At 40.6% G+C, this 25,707-nt stretch overlaps 1 protein-coding gene and 1 long non-coding RNA gene across 2 annotated transcripts in view; one reads left to right on the forward strand and one right to left on the reverse strand.

Moving 5' to 3' along the window:
• Nucleotides 1-13,913: 13,913 nt before the first annotated feature.
• Nucleotides 13,914-18,507, reverse strand: LOC131580600 (uncharacterized). Its single transcript, XR_009277901.1, has 3 exons — nt 18,322-18,507; nt 16,898-16,986; nt 13,914-14,065 (listed from the first exon to the last, which is right to left on the reverse strand). It is a non-coding gene; the product is annotated as an uncharacterized LOC131580600 (long non-coding RNA).
• An 83-nt stretch (nt 18,508-18,590) lies between these two features.
• RTKN2 (rhotekin 2) overlaps nt 18,591-25,707 on the forward strand; it is a 33,923-nt gene continuing 26,806 nt past the window's right edge. The window contains exons 1-3 of the mRNA XM_058841375.1: nt 18,591-18,653; nt 21,898-22,097; nt 23,888-23,946. Of these exons, the coding sequence (XP_058697358.1) occupies nt 18,591-18,653; nt 21,898-22,097; nt 23,888-23,946 (322 nt within the window). The remainder of the gene's footprint in view (nt 18,654-21,897; nt 22,098-23,887; nt 23,947-25,707) is intronic.

Consider the following 25,707-nt stretch of genomic DNA (forward strand, 5'->3'; position numbering starts at 1 on the left):
GTTTTCAGCAAAGCCGTAAATCAGCCCGCGGGGCGGGGCGGGCGGGGCGAGGATGCGGAGTGGGGAGCGGCTGGGATGCGGAGGCGTGGGGAGTTCTGCGGGCGGGCGGGCATGCATGCATGGGTGTCTGCAGCGGACGGGGGCATGATCTCGGGGCCAGAGTCGCTCCCTTCCCCGAAGCGACCTCCTCCTGACCCCCCTGCCGTGAGCACCTGGAAGGGGGCGTTCGCGGGGCTTTGCGGGCTCCTATCAACACAACAAAGCAGTGAGTGAGCTGCGCGGGGTGTGTTGGGGAGATGCTGAAGGATAACTCGATTTAAAACACTTAAGGAGCAAGACAGGACTGGCACGTGCGAATAAATATAATCTGGCCTTGGCTTTCGGGGAATATAATTAACTGTGCGATTTTAAACCTATATTTAAGAGACAGAAAGTTTTGGGGGTTTTTTGTTTGCTTAGCTTTTTTTTTCAATTTGACCCATCCCAATTTAGTCTCAGTATTTAGGGAGGGGAACCAATAATAATAATACTTCCGTTTAGAATATGATGAATAGATGTCATATAGAACGGTTTGGGTTGACCTTCAAAGGCCTTCTAGTCCCATCTTCCTGCAACAAGCAGAAATATCTTCAACTAGATCAGGCTGCTCGGAGCCCTGTCCAACCTGACCTTGAATGTTTCCAAGGGTGGGGCATCCACAACATCTCTGGAAACCTGTGGCAGTGTTTCACCGCTTTCATTGCACAAAAATTCTTTCTTATATCTAGCCTAAATCTACTTTGGATCTAAACCCATGTGATTGATGTAAGAGAGCCCTGCCAATACGTCCTCTGAATAGGGAGATGTGCTTCTAAACTTTTTTTATGCCATAGATATGTGTCTATTTTATACATTTTTGGAAACATGAGCAAGGCTGATTGTAGAGTAGCAGTCTTTTGGAGGTAATAGTGAAATATTGCTCTTCCTAAACCTAGTCCTTCAGGCCTTACTGGTAATATGCTGCAGATTTTTATTTTTTTAAATTACTGTGGGAGTACTGCAGTAAAGTTTAATTCTGTACTAATATGCCTGTTCCTCAAGTTCAATATACAGGCAGAGTCTTAAACACTGAGAAAATCTGAGCACATTGATAGATACCTTTGATGTGATTAAGACATTTCCAGTAAATTATTCACCAGATGGTATATCAAAGGATGTTACTCAAATAGCTTTTCAGAGCTTCAGCTAATCTCTGAAGTGCGTGGGCTACCATCCAGGCTGCAACATTTTGCATGAGATAGTTGTCCTTTATTACCTTGCTTAAATGTGGTAATTTGCCCTTCTTTTGTCATCAAGCAGTTCCAAAACCCAGAAAGCAGGTCAGGAAGGAATAGCTTTGAACCATGTTTGCCTCTAAATTTGGGACTCTTGATTATGTCTTTGTAGGAGGCCAACACTGACAGAATGTAACAATGTTTTGGTTCCCACTTTTTGGCTGTTGTCCCCTAATGTCCATTATCTCTCTCTGTTGTGCCCATTGCCTTCCTACCTTCTCCATATCACAGGTATTCGGTGCTGATGCTCCAAGGTGCAGATGAATACTATACAAGTGCAGTGAACTTGGCATGATGAGATTGCTACCTGAGGCTTCATCCACATTTAGAAGAGGTGATGCCCACCTGCCCTATCCAGCTGATAGTAATGAGAGCCCTCATGGTCTTATGGAACGGAAAATGTTGATGACTTTGAAGGATCCCATTGTTATGCAGCCTAAGCTACATGGTTTTGGCCAGTTAGATCTGAAATCAGGCAACCATTTAGCCCCACCAATTCTTCTTTCAAGATTTCTCAGGGTTTACTTGCACTCCAAGTATTTGTTTTGCTGGATTGGCATCCAGCTCCTCATGTCTTCAGTTTTAGATTCCTGATGCTGCCATTTGAATGCTCAGTTCAGTCACTCTCTCAGCATTTGGATAGGAATAGACTCCCTTTAATATATAGTGCATTTAAAAATGGTGCATTTTATAGCAGAGAATGTGCAACAGGCATTATATGTCTGAGCTTTATCCTCTCCGATTTAAATCTGGAGTGGGTAGAATCTACCCCTGTCACTTACACAAAGCCCAAACTGACACAGCCATAATGTAGGACTGTGAAATTCTGCCAGCTGCTGGGGAGGCGTTATCCAGTTTATTTGTATACATCTCTCTTTCAAGATCTTTTTAAACACTTTGCAGTATAATTTCCAGAAGGATAAAAGTTACTTAAATGAAAACAGCATGTACCAAACTGTTTGATGCTCTAAAGAAGGAGGAATATTCATAGTATTCAGCCTTTTTTCAGGTAGTGGTCTGTATCTGTTGTACAGGGTCCCATCTGACCTTAAAATAGGTTAAAGCTTCCTTAAAGCTGATGATTCCACTTTACTGAAGGTAGGTAGAAAAGGGGGTATTATAAAACGGGTTTTCTTTTCAGGTGTTACTGTACTTGTTTATCTACTGATATTTTATTTTTCTTATTCTAAGTGAGGAACATAGGTGAGTCAGTTTTGTTTTCACTTGCCCTTCAGGCTCTCAATGCTGACTTGTTTGTGGGAGCCTTTTTTATGTGGTGTAGAACTGGATTCACTATGATCACTTTGGCTGCATTCAGCAGGCTCTCATTTCCTTGTTTGTGTACTGGTTTGCTTTGAAAAGGGGTGTCAGAAATTTTTGTCTCTCCCCTTCACACCCATGCTCCCCACGCAGGTCTTCATTGCATAATCTAGCCAGTTCATAGGAGACATTAGAATTTGCACTGAGTTACTTTTGGGGAGGTTTGCCTGAACTATATATGGTTATATAAAAACACACAGCTACATATCCGTTACCACTGCATACAGATGGGATTGGGAGTTTGGCTCTAGCTCAGTCCTCTCATTCTGTAAAGCTGTGCTCAAAATAGGTATGCCTATTCAGCTCAGTTAATTTGTATGCTGGGAAGTGCTGTGTTTTCCTTCGTGTTTGAGTGTGAACCACAGATGTACATAACTTGAGCAGCTGAATCTTACCTGCATTTAATACTTGCCATCTTCCTGTTTATTGAGAGGAAGTAAGAAGTGAGTAGTAAAATCTAAGGAAAGACCTTAGAAACTTGAAAGGAGTATTTGAGTGACTTATGTGGCAGTGGGGCCTTAGTTGAGGATTCATATTACCTTTTCATGTAGATATATTCAGGAATCCTCAAAGATACAACAATGTTCATTTTGCTGCCTCTGGCACTCATACCCACACGGTAGGAAAGAGGCTTTTGGTGGTGCATTTTAGCATACTGATTGAATAGCACTCTGCTTGCAGGGAGAGTGAACAGAAGGGAGGAGAACATGAATGTATGTGTTGAGTTGGTGACTGTTTGGTGCTGGTTAGTTGTTGCTTTCTCCTCGTTTTGAGGGGAACTTCAATCTGAATGTCAATTTTCCATCGTTTGAAATCATACATAAAGTCAAGTCTATGTTTTTAAATGAGTTGTCACAGAATCAAGAGAGGCACCATGCTGCAAGAGTGCCCTTGGTCCTGCAGCAGCTTATCCTGCCTGGTTTACAGTCAGCTTCCAGCCTTCATGCAGGATCTCCAAACTCATTTTTGTCCCAATAGGAAACCCCTGGCTGGAGCTGACTTCAGAAAGATGTTGAGCTTTCCTCTTCTCTACCCATACTGTTGCATGCTCTTATGGGAAAATAGAGAATAAAGGGTTCTTGTATGGGTTGATTTGCACCATTTAGTGCATACATGGTGAGAGTTCTCAGGCCTGAGATAGCTGTGGGCATATTTTCCAAAAGACAGAAGATGAGCTGTGGGGAGGAGTGTGTCCTGGGGTGACTTCATGATACTGGTATCCCCAATCGTCTGGTTTATGTTATATATTAAGTTCTGCACCTTTATGACTGGCTTTGAGAGCAAGAGAGGGGGAAGAAGCAGCGCGCAGTTTGTGTTAAAGAAAAACATCACTCCCACACATCCCGCTCCTGGACTGTGGTGTCTGCAGCACAGACAGACAGCAGGACAGAGCTTCTCTCTGGCTTTTAGTTAGCTTTAGCTAGCTGAAGCAGAAGAGTTCCCTGGACCTTTGTTTTTTTTCCTTTTTTCTTTGATCTGTGCAAGCCTGCTCTGGACTGAACACCCAGCCAAACCCCGGGAGCTCACGCCTGTGGCCCACCGGGGCCTGGGCCTCGGCACTTTCCAGCGCCGGAGGGACTGATAAGAACCTGAGTGAACCGAGCTACACCACATGAAAAGGACTTTTCTTCCTAGACTTGCCATCCCATCAAACAGCAAGAAGTTTTATTATTTAATATTATTCAATTTTCTGTTAAATAAACAGCTTTTTCCACTTCTCTCCAAGAATTTTTTTTTTCCCTTTCCCAGACCGGTTAGTGGGGAGGGGGCATTTCCCTAGAAAAATCCCCATTTAGAGTTTTCCTCCCTAATTTGCCCTAAACTAAGACAGTGTCAGTGGTAGATATGGCTGGAACTTCAGCCATTTTGATTTTTCTTCCAAAAGAGTGACTTCAATTAGTTAGGAGGATAAAGAAAGTATAACTAACACCTCTTGAGAGGAAAAGCTGGGGGGACTTGCCTTCCAGCCAAGTGACTGTTTACTGTGCTTATTTTGAAAGGGAAGAAGAACATACCGAGTTCCCAGTGCCTCTTTTTCAGAGGTTGAAAGTCTAAGCTCTGAGTTGTAACATTTCATGAGAATAAACAGCAGTCTTTTAACAAAGCCATTTCACTCCTGCTCCTCATGTGAGCAGCCACAGTGTAGAAGCATGTCTGTCTACAGCACTGGGGCTGTCAGGTCTGGTATTCCAGGACAAGTAGCAGCAACTGGAGAGGGTCAGGACATCACTGGCAGCAGCAAGAAGCAAACCTAGCATGACTTTCTGAAGAGAATGGCTGCAACAAATTGGGCTGATGTAAGCAAGCTCCCTGCAGCACATGAGTTCCCGTTCAGGATTAGCAGTGGGATTAGCTACTAGGTTGCTGTTTCCCAGATCTCTTTCAAAATGGGATGAAATCTGCAGGAGAAAGGGGTCATTTGTTTTTGAAAGAAGATGCCCCACTCAAAAAAGGAGACTGAAAAATTACAAAAAACGTATCAGAATATCTCTAAATAAAGATTTCTCCCTATGGCAAAGCCTTTCCCTCATTGAAACTTATAAAAATATAGACATTTTTCTCCAATGAAAATAAAAGCACAAAGCTGCCATCAAAGCAGAATTTCAAGCTATTTTATTGAGATGGCATTCTTTCTGCAATGGGTACCACATGGTAAGGAACATTGCTTTTACAAGTTTGTATCACATGCCTTCCACATTTGAGGAACTATGTGCAAAATAAACCACACTAATCTCCCAACTGGAAAAAGTGCCCAAAATGGCCAAAAAAAGCCTGAGAATTGCCACCTATATCTAATTAGCTGACCTGTTCCCTAGTCCTATGTGCTTAGGTGTTAAATGTTCTTAATTGACATAAAAAGAACAGTGTAAAGGTGTGGTGGCAAATTCAGTCCTCTGTAATATTCTAGCTTGTGGGAGAGCAGCTCCAAACCCTGTGGGAGGCAGTGGAGCTGGGCTTCCCCTTTCTGCTGCATCCCTGGCATCTGTGCCAGGACTCCAAGAGTTCAGTGGTCACTGAGAGGCAAAAAAGTCGCCTCTCAGTAGCCACTAGAAGTGAAGGGCCATCTAAAGGTCAAAGATCACAAATCTAAAGGTCACCTGGGAGTCAAAAGCCACAATAGGGAAATGTAATGTAGAGGTCACATGCCAAAGTCATGCAGAGGTCAAAGGTTTAAAAAGTCCTGGTGCTAAATGTTGTTACAGATGTCGAAGGTCACAAGAAAGGAGAAGTATCACCATTATCAAGGGGTCAAAGGTAACAAAAAGCCAAAGGTCATTGATAAAGTTAAAGGTCATTCAGAGCTCAAAGGTCATCTAGGGCCAAAGGTTTAACACACAGGTGCCAAATGAGAGTCAAGAGGTTTGTTTTCTTAGATCCAATTCTTAAAAACCCTTTCTTGAACTTCTGGGCACAGTTCATAATGAGGCTGGCTCAGACCCTTAGGCACCATGATAACCTGAGCATCACACTTAATCCAAGACCGCCAGGGACTAGGAAACACATTCCTGCCTCTCAGCTCTGTGCCCTACCTGGAGGGGAAAGCCCAGCCACCTTTGGGGCTGTCCTCCTCCAAAGGGCACCCAGGAAACCTAAGGAAGCAAGTGCTTTTCCTCCAAGTCACCCTCCTGCCTGGTCCTGCTCATGTTGGAGGCTGGTGGCCCTTGGTGGCATGTGCTACACCAGGATGCCCAACAACAGCAGCAGTTGGGCAGATATTGTCTGAGATTACCCCAAAGATATTCCATTTTTGTCAGAAATTACTAGAGATTGTCTCATGGATGAGGATTCTGTAGCTTTAAGATCAAAATACATTGCAAATGGTAATCTATTATTACAGCTAAGATATTTTTGGGGGGAGCACTTTCTATTATGGCTGATAGTAAAGTCCGAGTAATGGAAGAGAAGAATCCACAGCTCATCCCGTTTCAGTTTATTTGAAAACATTGCTTGTTCCCATATTCTGGCCAGGTAATGCTATCACATAGTCTGAAATGGTTTTGGGATCAACAGGAAGTAACAACACAAGCAAAGAAGTTTCCACACAACATCTGGCCATACAACCACATCGATTTAATTGCACAAAGCTCACAGTTCTTCTGTTACTGTCTTTCTGGAAATTAAAATATCAATATGAATGATGATAGATTTTTGCAAAATGATGTATCCACTGAAGTTTCAATTAGCAGAACAACTGCCAAATGCTGGTTGAAATGAAGCGTTCTGTGTTGTGGTCCTTTCAACTCAAATTCAATTTTATTTCAAGTTTCAATTCAATTTTAAATGTCCCTTAGGCATTTTCTGTATTCAGATAAGAATTTTTAAATCATGAAGAAAATACCATTACATTTCCTATATAGTATCCATACTTATATGACTTAGAATTATTTTATTTAATTTTCTTAAGTAAAATCTTAAATTCATGTCAGTTCCTATGGCCAGGGACTTCAATGCCACTGAGAATTTGCCATGTTACTTCTGGTTCCTACTGGCATGGGCTGCTTGGTGTTTGCTGTCACATATCAACAATCTTAATGTGATTTTTAAGGACCACTACATTTGAGGCAATTTTCTACATATGATAATACAGTAACTCAGAAGAAACACAAAAGAAAAGTACACTGAAAAATACCCAGATTGTGAAGCATACAGTACACAGCAGTCCTTTCAAAAGGAGGAAAACCAATACAAAACAAGAGGAAGGGAATAAAATGTCAGTTTGGGCAATAAAAGGTATTTTATTATCTGTTTACTATTATACAATGGTAATAAATTCAAACCAACAGGGATACCTTAGCTCGGATTCAGAAGAATGCTGACAAAATTTAGTAGAATGCTACAAACTTTTCTGTAGCTTGAGTGTAGTAATTTCTATTCCCTGAGAAAACTTGGCTCTGCAGCTTTTCACATTGATATCATATATTAAATGATTCCATATATTAAATTCCCTTCTGCTCAGGATACCTGCATCCCAAATATCACACAGGGACACAGAAGACAGTTCAGACTTGTATCTTTAATGTCATCTGAATGTATACTGATTTTATTGGATGGTTAGGGACAGTTCTATTCCTTCACACTCTTTCCTCTTGTCTGATATTCTTGTGAGCAGTTCACTTTCACATTTGCATTACATATAAAGGTCTGGGGAATCACCTATTGCTGTCCTGGAAGAATAACTGAATTGACTGAAGGCTTATGCTGGGTAAGACTCTGAATGTGGGGATGAATGAGGCTTTCAAAGTTACTGGAGAGGGCTCACTTAAACAAACAGGCTTCCTATGTCATCAAGAGAAGACACAATCTACAAAAAAGGGACAAACTTAGAAGAAAAATACAGAGCACTCCTATTATGGTAGTGAGATGAAAGAGCCTAGTGTTCTCCAGTGTTTTAGCTTTGATGGTAAGCTTTGCTGGTGCAGTTTTCAGATTGCAGCCAAGCAATCCTCAAACTGGGCAGGAAAAATAATACAGCTGCACAGCTCTTTTGGAGTCCTTTGCCTCTTCTGCAGCAGTTTCCATGTGAAAAGGACAGAAATCTATTAGATGGGGTGAAATTCACCTGAGCATGAAGGCAAGGCATTGTTTGTCTCTTGTTGCAGGCCTGCTCTTCTCTAACTGGTACTCACTATGAAAGTGTTAGGCAGTGTCTTGCTGCAGAAATGGGCCTCTATTTATGTCTGGTATTTTGTGCCAAATGGCCCATGTTAAAGCAATCACTTGTGTAGTGCAAACTGAGGTGAGTTTGTTGTCCTTCGAGGGACGATTTTATTTCTCTTGTTATAATGCTACCCTTTGCAATTGCTAAATCTGCAGTGTTCAGAGCAAGGTGGTGGACTGTCTTTAATACCACTTTGAAGGCCCTGCCTGTGAGCATGCAAGAAGGTTCTGTCAAATGGTTTTATGCACAAAGGAGATCTTCTCAAAAGAAGGCTCTGAAGTCAATGACATATTCTTATTCACAGGAGCTAAAAAGTGCAATGAACTAAAGATATGTGTGCAGGTACCAACAAATAAACAAACTGTGCTCTAGATAATTTAGCAAATATGTATCCTTGGAAAAACTGAAGAAATAAAGGCCAGTCCTTGGGAAATACTGTGCTCTTGCAACTGCCACATGTGCAGTGAAACATAGATACATTTAAATTTGAAAGATAGGTAAGAGTCAATATGTAAAAAGATTCCTGAAAACAGATGTTTTCACACATACACCTATATCTCACGCAGTAGGTCTTGAAGGCTGTGTGACCAGACACTTCTAGCTCCATCTGAGGATGGGAACTGAAAGAACATGTGTTCACCAAAGGAAGAAAATGTATTGTGCTGTGGTGTTTTTTATCTTTTCCTCAAATTTCTTGCCCCCAGATGGCTGCTAACTTTATATAACTTGCAGCCAAGGATCCTCCCACAAGGAGCAGGAGCAGAGCCCAAACTGATCTCATCCAAACAGGGCTTGGTTCCATCTCCAAACTGATTCATGCCTATGGTTAAATTCAGGTGAGCCTTCCCAGCATGCAAAATTTGCCATGCAATTTCTTTTCAAGGCTTATATGAAAGCTGCAATGTTACCCACAATTAGAGTACGCTGCCCATTCTCTTTTGAAACATTTTATCCCAAACTCAGGCTATTTGGTTAGATCAGTAAATTTAATTTAGAAATACCCAGAGGTGAAATGATTAGTAACAAGAGAATTGTTTATTCCTTATAAAAATCTGATGCCTCAGAGACATAGCCTGGAGAAGCTTGTTTGCCATGCATGACTTTCTAGCCAGCTATTGAGATGACTGCCAGTAGAGAGTACACTTGGTGGTACATAAACTGTTATGGTGCCAAATATGTATGAAACTTATTACCTCTAAAATTGTCAAAGAAGTTCTCCACCAACCTAGTGATGTCATGTCATAAGATAATTTGAAAGGAATGCCTAAAAAATTGCGTGACTAGGGTGGTAATGAGAAAAACCTGTTCAGATTAGTAATGTGTGTACTGCCTGCACGAAAGCTGCCAATAAAGTTCTGGGTGCTTCAGTGCCTGTTGCTGCCAACTGGCTGTTTAAATCAATTCAGCAAGAGCATGTACTTGCCAGTGTAGCAGGCAGATGTAGCAATATGTGTGTGTGAAAGAACCTGTCCCTCACAAAAGTGTGAGAGAGCTGAACTTATGGAGAGAGACTTTAAGCAACACAAAGGGCAGATAAGAAGCAACAGCTTACTTGTGTCTTTCAAAGCTCTCTCCTGGGCTGGTATTTTAAAGATGGAAGAATACACTTCTAAAGGGGACCATATGAGAGAGCAGGTGTACTTTTAAAAAATTAAAAATCTATTGTGAGTATCTGCACTATGAAATAAATTAAGAAATGGTCTTCATGTTAGGTAGTGGCTTGCTTTTGCTGGTATTTTCTCTTACAAAATACAATGCCTTATCTATGTAAATAGGGTGACTTAGTGTTGCAGAGACTCTTGATGGATGGGGAAGATATTCCTGAACAGGGATGGAATAAAAGAAAGCAGAGATTTTAATTTGTTGGTTAAAACAGCCACAGTGCGCAAACATGATTAGCAAAAACGTATTTGGGGATTATCTTGAACAGGTGTCCCTCTGACAGACTTGAATAACTTCCCCTCTGGGTCTGCATTAGCTTTTTAAAGAACCTGTTATAAGAAATGTGCTTGCTGTTTGTTGTGGTTTTTTTAAAATATCCTGATTGCTTTTGGATGATACTGTACAAACACACAGTTAGAATCAAGTGCTAGAAATAGCCTCCTAAAACTCAAATTGATTTTTAGATAAGAAGGTAAACATGTGCATTTGTGCAAATCATGCATGCATCCAGGCAGAACTAGTTATTTTTACTCTTCTAGATGAAATTGTCTGTAAAAACATGAGGTGCTATTTATTGTTACCATAGTTTTAATTTAAAATGCTTACAGTGACATGAAGTGTTGTCTCAGCTCATTTAACAGGCTGTGAAATGGTTAGAAGGATGATAGAAATATCTGAAACACCAACCTCAGGTAAAATGTAGTTACTCATATTTGCTACTCAACCCCCAGTTTTTGTAATGAGGAGTGAAAATGGGTCATCTTGTTAGGCAAAAAATATTATCATTAGCAAGAAATTTTTCTATCTCACATTGAGGAGAACACTTGCACAGCCTTTCATTCCCTCCCCATGGTTTAACGTTGAAGGGAACTGGAGTAGGGGAAAAATAATAGCTGAGCTGGTTTCCTTCAGTGCCATGGAGTGTCCGCAGGGTCCTTTGCAGCAAACTTCTTCCCTTGGACACTTCTACTCTATGAAAATTATATTTTAGTCCCTCCTACATGTGAATGGACAATTTCCAACATTGCAGTGATTCCACAAAAAAATATCACCTGTATAAAAAATGTAGTCTGACTCTGGGCTTATTCCCCAGGAACAGCCTTATATTCCCCCTTGGGGTCCCAGTATGGGCTGTGATGTGACAAATACTTCTTGTTGCATTATGGCTCTTTTGAGGTTTCAAGGAGGCAAGTTATTTCACAGTGGTATTACACTCTGAGGGGCAGAGGAAGAGACTGGATTTAGGGAGAAGTTTGGTGGAGGCACAGCAACTAGGAATGCTGAGAATAGAAAAATTACCTGGCAGTTCTAAAAACTTAAATCTTTTTTTCCCTGTCGATGTATTTCTTTAATCTAAGCACTTGAGTGAATGAAGTGTTCAGTGTTTTTCAGTATCTATTTCTGTAAGAAACAGGACATAATTTGCAAGCTGGATTTTCCTTAATGACCAGGGGCTTAAAACCTCTGACAGAAGTTTCCAACAGAAATTATTATTATGCTGCACATATCAATAAACATATTGATAGTAGTGAGACTTTTTTTTTTTTTTTAACTGTGCTATTTTAATGATATAATATTTACCTTAATTCTTGTTTTGGCTTACTCTTTCTTGGCCTGATCTATATGACAAATGCCCATTTATGCAGCTGGAACCCAGCTCATGACTTAGAAAAATGCAGAAAAATTACAGCTTTATGGCAAAGCAGGAAAAACTAAGGATCTGCAGATGGTCATAGCCCCAAGTATAAGTGGGAAAACTATTGAGACAAACCAATCTTGTATTAATGAGAAACATTTCTTATGGCAAAGTGAGAGTTTGCAGTGAAGCATAGATCCCTATCCATGCTCCTTTGAATATCCTCCCTGAGACTGGATCAAAACAATCTAAATAGTGTGTGAAATGCAAAGAAATTAATTTACACTGGGCTATTTTGCCTCAGTTATTGGGACAGCTGTCGCCTCAAGATGTGTGGTGGTAAGGGCAAGACACTATTTGCTACTTTAGCAATGCTGCAGTGCAGGGGGAACTCGAGTGCAGGTAGCTGCACAGAGGGCAGCTAATGTTGCTTGGTCTCCAGAGCACTTTGCTTTGCCATTTTTCTCTCCCTTGATACCTATATTCCAGTACTTGGAAAAATCAGAGCAAACTACAAACTCGCTTCAGAAGGAGATTGTTTCCAAGTATTGTATTCTACAGAGATATTTTATATTGTTTGGGAAAAACAAAGAGACCATCTGCAAATACTCAGCCTGGATCTACCCTCAGGAAAGAAAAAGATTATGCCAATCCCAAGAGCTAACTGGAGAATTTCCCCTTTTACCTGTGTGACTGCTATCAGAAGTGGGCTTACATCTGCTCTCACAGCAATAGGTGGAAGTCCTCTGTCTATCAAAAGGAAGATGCTTTTCTGACATTATTTTCTCATATAGGAGTTTATTACATTGGGGTTGCAGTTTTGAAGACAGGCACACAACAGAACACATTGAAGGTTATGCGACACAGCCGAAGTTTATTGTTGGGTGTCCCCCTTTTATAGGGGGTTCAAAATTCCCGTACTTGAACATTTGACTGGTCGGGGTCTCAGAACCGCCCAGCTCCCTGGCCAATGATATGTCTGCATTCAGGGTTGAATGGGATTGACTGGGGTCTTCTGTTTGAGTTTGAATTTAACCTATCATTGCCTCACCTGGGGACTTGTTTACTTCTATTCTATAAGGAACCAGGCTGGCCAAATCTAGTGACTTGTAATGGCTAAATTTATCTGTTCAGCTTACAGACCAGCTGTAGCTGTGACAGGAGTTTAGCTTTAGACTTGTGATATTCTCAGTGCACTTATTCTCCATTTCAGATTCAAAGTGGCAATCCATTAAATGATCTAGTGACTTAGCATTTGCCTGTGCAAGATCAGTTGGGAAATATCCTAACCAGAACATAGACTGCCCACTTAGATTCTCCTATGACACAAACTGGTGACTTTACCAGCACACTGCCTAGCAAACATTTGGATGCAGCTGTCTCAGATGGATATTTTATACACCAAATGCCACCCTCAGTAAATGCCCAAGAAGTCAAACCAGGACTCTGTAACCAACAAAGGAATCCTGATGAAAGACATGATAAGGAAGTGACAGTGTAGAATCTCTAGGAAACCCTCCTGTATGGAATGTCTCTGTAATATGAAGCTGAAAGGACCTCTCTGCATTTAAACAGCAGTGTTATTTTTGTGTGGCTATTTCTCTGTGTGTATAAATGTCCCCCTATTTGGAATGGATCCAAGCAGCCAATTTCAACCACCTTTGATTTTGAATGGAATTATAGATAACCTCATTTCTTCAACTCCTGTAAAGACAGAAAGTGGAATAGAAAAGACAGACCACATAAATTTCTAAACTTAGGGAAAGGCTGCAAAACTTATGCTTTGTTAGACACTGTGTATCCACATTGTCTTTTCAGCCAGAGAAAGGCTTCTAGTGAAGTTGTCAGTCACCTGTGAGGATCCTTGTCCAACAGCATATTTCTGATGGGGTTGATTCTGTACCTGTGTGGGAACCGCATGTGAATTGGCTTCAAAACCAATGCGCCTGGTCTCCCACGCAGAACCAGAAGAATACATGTGACTGGTATATATTAGTCACTCATCCACTGTCTTGGGCACGGGCAGCTTTAAGATGTAAAGGATGATCAAACTGCAGTTTAAAGTCATGCAATATTTAATTTCATTGTTAAGGTTTTCTGGTTTGATCTCAGGAACGGTTTTCATATGGGGATGGATTTTGTGTTACTATTTCTGTTATGAAATTTATTTGGACTGCATTTATCTCATATGGTGACTTAAAAAGTCTATATTAATTTAATCTGAAGGCATTTCAATATAGGATTGACATCAGGAATACTGGGAGGAATATATTTCTGGCCTCTTATCTGGAAAAAGAAAAATAATTTCTTGTACTTTCTTAACCTTATACAGTTTATTTTAGAAATTCTACAGGAACATGCAATGATCAACAAAATAGTTCATTGAAGCACCTTGGTATCAATGTTTAGGTGATGGCATCATACAGGGATGTGATCCTGGTGCCATTGGGAGCAGTTGAAGCAGTTGAAGAAGAGCTGCAGAATATCAAACAATCTTGAGCAGAAGATGTACAAGCTCTCAGGGTAAAATTAATCTGTAATAAGTAAGAGTTTATTCAAAATTCTGTCTGATTATTGCAGAAAGATACGGGTGATGCATCCTAGCTGACTTAGGCACCTGCATGCTATAGGATGACATCTTCAATGGCTGGCTCCATGACCTAGAGAAGATACCTACTTCACACTAATCAATTAGCTAACATGGAGGCTACAAAGGTTTCTTTTGCTATAACTTCAACCAAGATAGGGTTAGGCTTTAGCTCACTGTCAGACAGATGATTAATTTTGACCTTATCCAATTAAAACTGAACCAGAAGCGCATTACAATAAGGTAGTTACCCATATTTAATTTGTTTTGTAGGACTACATGTTGCCCTTCTGCCCAGCTAAGAGAATGGAAAGACTATCAACAGACCTCAGCAGGCTGAAATAAAGAAATGAGTTACTGAGTCTCCTAAACACCCTAAATTTCAGAGTTTCTGCCGATTTCACCGATCTATAATGGTCACATACCATGGCAATCCAAGCCAGTGGTAATCAATGGGAACAGTTTACTCTTCAGTTTAAAATTAAATAAGTAGACAGTTATAAAAATCCTTTGCAAATTATTTCCTCTGTGTCCAGTACAAATCTTCATAGCTTTCCATTTAGGATAAATCTGAAGAGGAATTGAATGCATTTCTACTGGCACACTGATGATATTCAAGGAGTAGGTGTAGCAAGCTGTGGGAACTAAGAAATTAAGAAAAATACTGCAGTGCTGTCAAGAGTAGGTGTAGACATTTTGTACCTGTTAAACCAAAATGATGGGCCTAACATTTAAAATAATATGCCAGTCTAACACTTGAGCAGAACAGTGATTTAGATAGACAATGATCTTTTCTCTGCTATCCAGTTTCCCTAATTCTAGAAGGAAGCCAAATGCTTTGCAATGCAAATTAAATGGCAAATAAAAGAATGGTGTGATTCATCTGAAAAAAAAAAAGTTTCATATAAGAAACCCCAGAAGGCAGCATATAGATCCCCTGTTTAAGTCACTCTACCCACTTCTGACTGCTCTGCACTAGCAGCTGTGACTGTGCAGGATTTTCCTTGTTTCGTAGGTTGTGCCTTGGGTTTCTCTGCCATTCAGTAGAGGTTTGTCTGGGGAAACATCATGGTTACAATGCTTCCTTTTTTTGTTGTTGTCTGCTGCATTTACTCTTCAGTTAGGGAGCAAGCAGAATAGCTAGTTACTAGTTGAATCCCGTATCTCTGGTTAATGTAGACGGCATAAAGCCACCTTCATTTCAAGTTAGTTTGTGTGCTGTAACAGCAGCAGGAGAGCTTTGTTGGAACTAGACATGAAGTGTGGAAAGAACTCACCTCATTCTAAACCTGTAGAAATGTCTTTTAAAGCCTCAGTCTCACATTCCCTTAAAAGCTAATACTAGAAATTTGGTGACATGTTTGATTTTAAATGTTTAATGTTTAATTTAAAGTATCTGATAGATCCACTGAATCATGAAGCCTGATTTTATAATGAAAAAACCTAACATCTCTAGAAAGTGAAAGCAACGGAAGACCAAAGCAGAAGCAGGTGCAAGAATGTGAGAAGCCAGACTTCGCAGAAACATGTTCCTAATGTACTGGATAATTGGTCATTTGGACCAGCTGAAGAGCAGGTATGCACTGAGCTTGAGAAGATACTATTCATGTTGCTTAGGGCTGAGAGCTACACATTTAACTGCCACTGATTTCTTAAGGGTTCCAATTCAAGTCAGTGTCAGTAGCAGCATGTAAGGATTGCAGGCATGGGCTCTTTATGCTGCTAGCAGTCACATTTTGGGACTTTATTAAGACTCAGATTTGCTGAACAGACTGTACTGCAAAACCATGCTAATTAGCATCTAAAATTCTTGGACAACTGCCACAGATTCCTGGGAGCTGTCTACATTACCAGCAAAAAATTGTTTTAGAGATGCTGATTGCCTGAAATAATTTGGGGTGTAACTTTTCCTTCTGCAGTGATTTTTAGTGTATCCACGTAGCCATCCTGGCTTTTGAGAAAACCCTCTTGGTGCATACCTAAGAGCTGTTCTCAGGAGTCTTTGAGGCAGTGCTTCTGCAAAGACTGAACCAGTGGATTTGTTCTAGAGTCTAACCTGAACTGCTTGGGATGATGCTGGATAGGAAGTGTTTCAGTGTGTCTTTTTCACAGGTTGTATTAATTTTCAGTGTTAATGCACTATTTGGTGAGTTGTTAAAAGGATTTTGGCAAGGCAGAGTTAGAGTAATTTATTTCTTATTGTTTATCTCTACAGTAAGGTTGTTATTTCCACCTGCTCCCACAGTTTACTTCAAACTCATCAAAGAGTTTCAGCCATTCAGTCAAGGCTGTAGCCTCACTCAACTTCAGTCAAACATCAATTCAATGATAATACAGTTCAGTTAACCTGAGATTTTCACCTCTTTGGTTCAATTCCACTCCATGACATGTTACTGTTTCTAGTTTTCTTCTGTAGCCTAGAAAATTACCTGTAGATTTTTGAGGCTCAAATCCCATCCCTGAGTGATTCAGGAGAGGCCAGACCCCACTTTAAGAGATAGGCCATACTGTAAAGCAAAATTTGTCATCTCATGTTCTCCCTTCATTTGGTGGATTGCTTTTGCTATACCCAAAATCCTGAGCTCTGCAGCAGAGGCAGGAACCCAAGGCTTATCCTGGATACACGAAGCACCACAATTAGGTGGAGCCTTTCCTTTCAATTTCCCTCAAACCCTCTCTTAGATATATTGGCTGTCCATATGCAGCTCTAAGTATCATACCTTGATTAAGCAAAAGCCTTTTGGCTCCCTGATGGGATTTCTCCACTGAACGAACTGGACAAAGACTTCTTTTGGGAAAGTCACAGTACCTAAAGAACAGGAGGGAGTATCTATAAACAACAGAAGAAAATATAGCATCCATAAATATATAACCTGCGGCAGTTACAAAGCAGAGCGACACAGACTCCCCAGGCAGGTGCAAGAGAGAGTTCTTTATTGCAAAAATCAGACCTTTTAAAGCAGTTAGGCCTTTGGTTACATGGGCGTCAGTTACATTTCAATTAGGCACAACAAATGTAATTCAACCAACCACCATAAACCACAATATGAACATGTAATGGTTATATAATTTGTTTTCCTACCTCTCATTCAGCTGAGTCACTTTCCCATAGTCCTTTTCTGCTAAGCTGAATTAACAGGCCTGAGCTATGATTTTGCAAGGGTAAAGGTACCTTACAAAATAACACACAACAGTGTAGGGCTTCCCTACATGGTACGTGCCTACAGTTGTGGCATGTGCCCTGCCAGTGGTATGCAGAGGACTTCAGGATGGCATGAAGGTATTTAATGAATATCTGAATGCCTCTCCTTGCCCTAAGAAACATGGTCCAAGATGGAGACAGGAACTCCTGAACAGCTGCCTCTGACATTTCTTTGCTCTGCAGGGAAGCGGAGCTTGCTGTCCTCTGCCTTGCACCAAGGAATACGTATGTTTGGTCCAGGAGTTCAGGATTTTCCCTCAAGGCTAGCCTGCTGTGTTTGTGTACCAATTGTAAATGTCAGGGGCCCAGCTGAACTGCCAAGTACCTATATGAAATCCTGATGAAGCAATGAGGCTTTAAAAATTTTCCCTTCTTACTGCATTTTCTTATAATTTAAATAAGCATATGTTAGCCTGGAGACTTCTGTCTTCTGTAGAAAGCTGTTAGCAACACTGTATATCTCAGTCATTCCAGCACATTTTACTTCCCACAAATATTGACAGCCCTGTGCAAAGCAATGAGGATCTGCGCTTCTGACCATCACCTGTCAAGGAGGAATTCAGAGAGGAAACCCAAAAAATCGGGGATGAGCAATAGATGGGAGACACTATTTGGCTCATTTGTTTCATCTGCCGAAAACAAATACAGCTGCAAAACTGACAGCAGAAGAGAGAGATGACTCCCATTCCTCTTCAGTCAATCCAGTGAATAATCAATGCAGTTTTACTCATTATATAACAGTATACTTTTTAACAATGCGTGCTACTAGTGCAGCTATTGAATTACCATCATACTAAAGATGCATAATTAGATGAACTGCAGGAACCCCAGAACATAGTTAAAAATTCATGGCATGCTTTGGAGCAGCAGTGGTTGCGCACTGTGCAGCCGCCGGGAAGCTGCCATGAGCCGCTCCCTCCCGCTCCCCATAAGAGCACTCACCAGAAAGAGGGGGCACCGGCTGGTTTCAGGAAAGAAAATTAATGAGGAAGAAAGAAGCCAAGAAAGGTACTGTCCTGGCCATTATTGCTGGCACTCGCTTTTGTGGCTAAACATTAGGTGGTTAGGGCTGCCGTCAGTAACAGTCCGCCCACAGGCACCGAAGTGTATCTGCAGTGTTTCCTGACGAGCCTCGCCAGCCGCTGTCCCTCGGGGCGCTGGTGGCGCTGGGGGCGGGGCGGCCACGGCCGTTGTCGGGGCGGGAGGTTTGAATGGCGGCGCCGCCGAGGAGGAAGAGGAGGCAGAGGCCGGGCGGGCTAGGCGTGGCGGGGCCGGTGAGTGCCGGGGCAGGCAGGGCAGAGGAGACCGGGCCCGCACCCTCCGGTGCCGCGGGGGCGGTGTGGCGGGCGATGCGCGGTTGCGGGCGGCCCGGGGGGGGCGGAAGCTGCGCTGTCTCCGAGCTTGGCGAGCCTGTGGTAGCCGCGTGCTGCCCGCGCACCGGGCCCGATGGCCGCGGTGCAGTCGCGCTCCTGAGGGACCTCGCCGGGAGACGCGGCGGCCGCCCTGGCAGAGTTGCTGCTCTGGGCTGGGCCGAATTGGGTCCCCCGCTCACCCTTTCCTCCGCAGGCTCGGAGCTGCTCCCTTGCACCTCTTTAATCTTTCAGCCACGAGTTTTCCGATTCATGAGGGTTTTTTTACACCTCGACTTAGTTAAAAAGCCTACTTATTTGTTGAACTCGGGAATGCCTGTGAAACTGTGGCTGTTATTAGCAGCAAACGCTCATTTCTATCTAGCTACAAAATGCTCAAGTTGGTGTCTTGACTTCATAGTCCCTGTTTTAGAAGAGCACCCACTGAGAAGAGTACCCACTGTGTCGCCCTGAGAATCAGGCTTTTAGGTATTGTTCTCAACAGTTCTAGCCACTTTCCCAGGAAAGTAACTATAAACATAGGTGTTTATACATTCCTTTAAAGATATGCCTTTTGATAGACGTCTCTCACGGCCAGTGCGGTCGGGAAGGTGCTAACCTGACTATCCAATCCCGGGTCGTGGTCGAAAACCTATAAATACTGAAAGAACAAATAAACGATTATTCTTTCACCACACCTCGAGCTGCGTCCATGTGAATCATTTCGTGTCCAACAGTGACACCCACTGCCTGGCTACTTGCTTATCTTAAATAGATATACTATACTTATAGGGTTTAAATGTAAGCCACTGTGGCAGTAAATCAGAAGTGTACCTTGGAATAAGATTCTGATAGCCTGTGATGAAGTTACCAATTAAATGAAGTAAAATTTCTACCTGTCCTACCTTCAGCAGTATCCATATAATTTTTCTCTGCTGTTGTTGTTATTTTTTTGTGGTTTTGTCACTGCATTACCTGTGTAATACTAGAACTATTTGAAATTTCTTATACTAAGTATACTTAGGTAGGGAATACAAAGACACTTTTTGGAAGTGTTGCATAGGTAGTTCTTGAGTGTGGGGCTGAAAATCCAGCAGCTTTTAATAATCTTGTCTGGACTGTGCTGCCACTGGTGGGGGAAGGATGGACCCCACAAGGGAAACAGTACATTAGACAGCATATGGCATAACAGTGCTGTGTCCTCCAAGTCCAGATGGTGTGCTTATATTTTTAGACAGAATGCAGGGGGAGAGGGGGAAAGCTGACCAGTCTCTTTTGGTAGGCACAAAGAACTTCATACATTCCCAAATTAGGCTCCTAAGTCCTTCCTTCAGATGAGATTTATATGGTGTGGTTATTTAAGCTCTGGCCCAACAGCCATTTATTGCTAGTCCAGAATATTTTATGTGAGCCTGGCTGAGATGTAGTGTGGAGAATGCCTTGTGTAATTCTTGAAAGCCCTAATATGGATACATGCAGATGCCCCAAATAGGAGTGTTTATTTCCTCACTGTAGTTCTCTAGCAGGTGATAGATGTGGAGAGGAGCTAGGGTAGTACAGAGGCCTGCTCTCTTGGAAATTATTAGGGGGAAGTAGGATGTCATTCTTTGTAGCAGCTGATTTATTAGTTTAGGCCCAGAGAGTAAGTAATTATTTCTTAGGGACAGGTGTGTATGGCCTTGCTTAGGCTTTCACAGCCACGTAAAATTTGACTTAGAAGAAGAGAAGATGGATGAAAGCTATTTACTGCTCTCCTTTTTTCTTTGATGAGTCCTAGGAAAAAGTGTGAACAAAAACGCAGGTGCTGAGAATGCAGAGGTGTTGTTGCCCTGTTTTATCCCCCTCTGGCTGTGATTGAAACTTTGAAAAGCAAACCTGTGAGGGTTAAAAATGGCATTGTTTGTGTCATATAGGGTCTCAGGCTTTCATATATCAGCTGTAGAGAAAACCAGCAGAACTACTATGGAAAATATCTCTGATGTGAACTTTGGGAGCCATTTACCATCAACCAACCACGAACTTGTTAATTCCAGAGGTAGTTGTGATACTCTTGTTTAGTAATGAGAAATCATCACTCTTCACTGACCTGCAGACTATTTGCAATGCAACCCTGCAATGCCATGACAACATTATGTTATTCACTCTGTTCTTCACATGTCAGAAATATTTGGTTTGGCCGGGGATGGCCATATAACAATGTAAAGTGTTCATCACATCATCAACCATCAGTGGCATCTAGTAGGCGTTTGGGAGACACCAAACAGTCTGTGATCCTTCACCTTATTTATTTTCTGGCTTCATGTTGATTGACCTCTTTGAAGTCGAGGAATAATGCACATTTATAAATGTTTTTGGTGAAAGTAGGCAGGAAAATGTTGGCTTCCCAGCAGTTTTTATAAAACCTTAAAAATCCCCCAGTCCTTAAAAAAATAGTAATGGTGAATTCTAGTGACTTTCCAGCCATATGTAGTTTACTTCATAGTTTGAATGAAAAGGGTGCCTGACATGCTGCCTGTATAGTCTTGAAGGCACCATAGCTGTTTGACTTTTCAGTTCATTGACTGTTGCAGTTGAGTATTGGGATGTCTCCTTTTTTTTTTGCTTCTGCTGTTACCTCAATTGCTTATCAATTATAAGTGAAAAAACCCAGATTTTCTTCACCTTTTTAAAGCCAGCCAAAGAGGTGATGAGATTGAATTTCTGATTTAGAATATTTCAGACATTTACTTCAGTTTAAAGTGTATTTTAGTGGGGGTCACTGTGAAAAGTGGGTTGTTAATTTATAAACTTTGTTCAGTTAGCTCTCTCTAGTTACTATTCTGTAAATGACATATGGAGGCACATAACTTTTTTAGTAATTTTCAGATGCTACAGTGAGTTAATCTTAGTTTGAAATTTGCATGTATAATGGATATAGTAAATCTGTTTTGTCCCATGATTTACTCATTTGTTCCTGAAGAGAGAACTACTATTCTACATTCAGTAACTGTTACAATAACTTTATATTTATAATTTTATAATTATAATTATATATTCTATAATAATTATAATTCTAGGTTTATAATTAAAACCTTAGAATTCTCTATCCCAACAGTAGAAGATGTAAAAAATTTAGAATACTGTTAGTTGATTTTTCGTTTAACCCTTTGGGGTTTTTTTGCATATCTAGGAACATGACACTCAAGAGAAGATCAACTTTGAGGTCCACATGCGAGAAGGCATCTGCAAACTGCTGTCAGTGAGCACGCAGAAGGAGCAGCTCCTGCGCGCGGTGAAGAACCTGATGGTTTGCAATGCTCGCATACGGGCCTACGGGGCAGAGCTGCAGGGCCGAAAGGAGGACCCCAGTCCGGGAAGGACTGAAGACCAGTGAGTAACAACTCAAATTCAGAGGGAGCAGGATGAAATTCATTTACTTACATGAATTTTTAGCAGTCTGTCTAGGAATGTGGATTTAAATCCTTTCTTATCTCTTAAACATAAATTATTGCTCCCTTAAAGCATTAATTTTTAAAATAATTCCATTATCTTCTTTTTGCTTTAGAAAATTAAATACAAGTCATATTTTCCTGGGTAGATTTTATTCTTGACATTAAACTCTAATTTAGTATCAAGTAACACAGTGGACATATTTTCTTGATTATCCTTAGCATACAAAAAGTACGTAGCCAAGTCTAACGGGACAAAACAAAGCTGTCCAAGTCAGAATACAGCTATTTGTATTTTTCATTCTTTCTATTGTTATCAAGGGTCTGTTAATAATGGTCCCATCGTGGTTAATTGCTACCCTCTGTTGGCCACTTATGTTAACTACAGCGAAGTGATAAATGTAACTCAGTGGGAAGAGAAGTAGCTGAAAATATTCTCACATTATAAGTCTTGAAGGACCTAAAGTACGTATGTTTTATTTGAATAATGTTACAAATTTTTGGGCCAAATAAAATTTATGAATGCAATGTTGAGAATCGGGGTGCAGAAACACTATTGCTCTCAGGTTAGTAATTTCATTAAATGTTATGTTGCAGTTTAGTATAGAAACTCTTTGAGTACCTGCTTGGCTCCAGTTAATTGTATCTATAGGAGCAGTTTCACTACATTTTGGTTTCATAAATGTTGCCTTATAGGTGAAATGTGTTGGAGGAAACAGCAGCATTTTCTGTCCACTATTCTGAAGCTGATTTTGAAAAATAGCATATAATACGTATGGTATTCTGTAATTATTGCATTTGTATTGCTTTTTCCTAATTCAATAAGGAATATTGTAGTGATTAATCTTTTATTTATGTTTTTAATGATGGAATAATGACAAATGTGTATATGTGCTGTTTTACTTGACTCCTTGTCTTTGACGTCAGTGAGCACAGAGTGGTGATGGCACATGTCCAGAATAGGGCAGAGATATTTGGGCATGTATCTGAACAGTTGTATTGTGTACTCGATTTGTGACTGCCATGCACTACTTGGATTTCTGTCTTTAGGGGTCCTTGAGATGTCTGTGGAGGTCATTAGAAGAGATGCATGCTACAGAGTTATTTTTCTATCATTTAAATTGTATCTTTGGTGGCTGATGGTCCATTCAGAGTTCTTTTCTTTTGATATTTGCTTCAGACTGGAATTTGTTTAAGGCTTAATCATGGCAGAGAGAGAAAATTCTAGTGTTTTCTAGAGTCTATCATCTGTGAGTTCTGAAGATATTCTAACTGCCTCTGGAAGTCATGATACTGGTAGCAGCTAGAAATTTTCATTTCTTTAATGGAGGGGGAAGCAATTCTTTAAGCAATATAGAACCAATAAATTAAGATGCATCTTCATTGACATGTACATGAAGGGAAAAATTGATAATGTATTTGATCCTGTTGCAGCTGGAAAAGACAAGGAAGATGAATCTATTTGTTTTTTAATACTCAGATTACATATGCTTTGGAGTAAAGTCTTCTAGGGAATTTTAAAAATTGTGGTGTACATTCCTTCCAGATTATGCTCAAGAGATTAATGACTCATATCTTAAACCAGAGATATAAAAATTAACTTTAAAGAAAAGCATTTGAAAGGAGCTATAATATGAAAATTCTGACACTTCTTGTGTTTAAAGGGTTGAGTTTTAGATTTCTAAATGCACAGATCTCAAATATCTTTTTTTCTTTTCTTCTTTTTTGGAGGTCTTCAGAAAATGGGACAAAGGACTGGATGGCATGCAGAGCAAAGATTGCTATATCAGGTAAGAGACCAGGTAGTCACTTAATTACAGAAGCTAATTAGCTGGACAGTATCTTGTAATACAAATTATATTTAAAAGGTTATCTTTTTAAAGTGTGTATGTGGTTTGGAGGCATCAATCCTCTAATGCTGCAAGGGGACTTGTGCTTAAGTTACATGTGGGCTTTTGAAGATCCTACCTTCTATTTCCATTGTCACAGGACATTCCACAGAGGGAAATACTTGTTTTCTGTTTGCCACTAAACACTGAATGCATTTCAAAGCTAAATAAGTGTGAGTATGCTGAGAACTTCTTTTCTCCTCACAATACCAGACATTGAAGTGATAGTACATGGCATGGCTAAAAAAATTGAGAGCAGAATTATAAGTAATATGCAAATGTTATTTAGGCAATGCAGATTACATTACTGCAGCAAAGGTATAGTGGCACAGCTTCAGTGCAGGCTAGTAACAATGACGTTTAACAACCATTCCTAGTGGGCTGTTTTCAAGCCTGTTCTCAAACTTCAGCACTGTTTATTTATTGTTTTGTTTGCCTGTGACAGTAGTTACTACATTCAGCAGTCCTGTGGCTGTTCTGCCAGCTTTTTCCTGACATGCTTCATTAAGAATAAAATCGTGTAGAACAGCTCACTACTGAAACTGTTTCAGTTAATTTTGCATATTTTAATATATCTTTAAGCAAGGTAACTTCCAGTAGAAGAGTGATGAGCACATTGTTCAATAATGTTTTTTGCCAGCACAGCTGTTTGCAGAATGTGTATCTGTCTTTCCTCCTTATGGTAGTTGGATGAAAGCATCTGTTTGCCTGTCTGTGCTGTGGTTTCACCTTTCTTCAAATCTGGAGAGCTATCTGCAGTGAAGATTTTAAGGTCATATAATACACTTCTACTATCTTTAGAAAATCAGAATTTTTCAAGGACTCTGTTTATCGTATGAAAACCTTGTTCAGGATATGAAAGATTCAGCTTGTTTCCTTTGATGGAATAAGACCATGGAATGGTGAAAAACACCACCTTGTATCTGGTGCCATCTGTTAATGATTCTGCCCTGTTGCCAACACAGTAGTTCTCAAAACTGGAGGTTATGTCCTTAGAAGTGTGGCACAGATCGAGGTGAACAGGAGGAAGAATCAACTGCCTCACTGTGCAGTCCAGCCTGGGAGTGCTGGGTGCTGCCATGCCTCACCCCTCTTCAGAAACTTGTTTCAGGAAGCCTGGCCAGGTCCAGTTTACAGCAGAAAGGCTTAAATGTAGGTTTTAGCCTTTGCTGGTTTATTCTTTCTATAGGTCACCTGCTATTACCTCCTGATATTCTACCCTCATTAATCCATCCACTTATAAATTTATTAGCATGCCATATAGTTACTGTCATGCCAGATGACAATTACCAAAAAATAGGGCAATCGTGGCCAGCTGCAAAAGTTCAGGAGGAGCTATGCAGGACTACTGAGGAATATGCTCCTAAAGAAAGCAGCTATGTCAAATACTGTGTGGGAAGTACATTCCTTAGTCCACAGTTTTTTGCACTTCTATAATTTTTACTTATCCCCTATGTTTTTGAATAAATTATATAATTTATGTTGTTGTACCAATTGATTTTTTTTTGTCAGAAGAGTGTAATTTAAAGTAATTTTATCAAGGAATCATTTGGCTTAAATTTGATTAATTGTAGTATTTCAATGTATCCAGTTTGCATCCATAGATTTACAGCTAATGGTAACTGAAATTAAGGTGTGTGAAAATTGATCTTTGGTTTTGAT

This window comes from Poecile atricapillus, chromosome 6, assembly GCF_030490865.1.
Source record: "Poecile atricapillus isolate bPoeAtr1 chromosome 6, bPoeAtr1.hap1, whole genome shotgun sequence".
Taxonomy (NCBI): Eukaryota; Metazoa; Chordata; class Aves; order Passeriformes; family Paridae; genus Poecile; species Poecile atricapillus.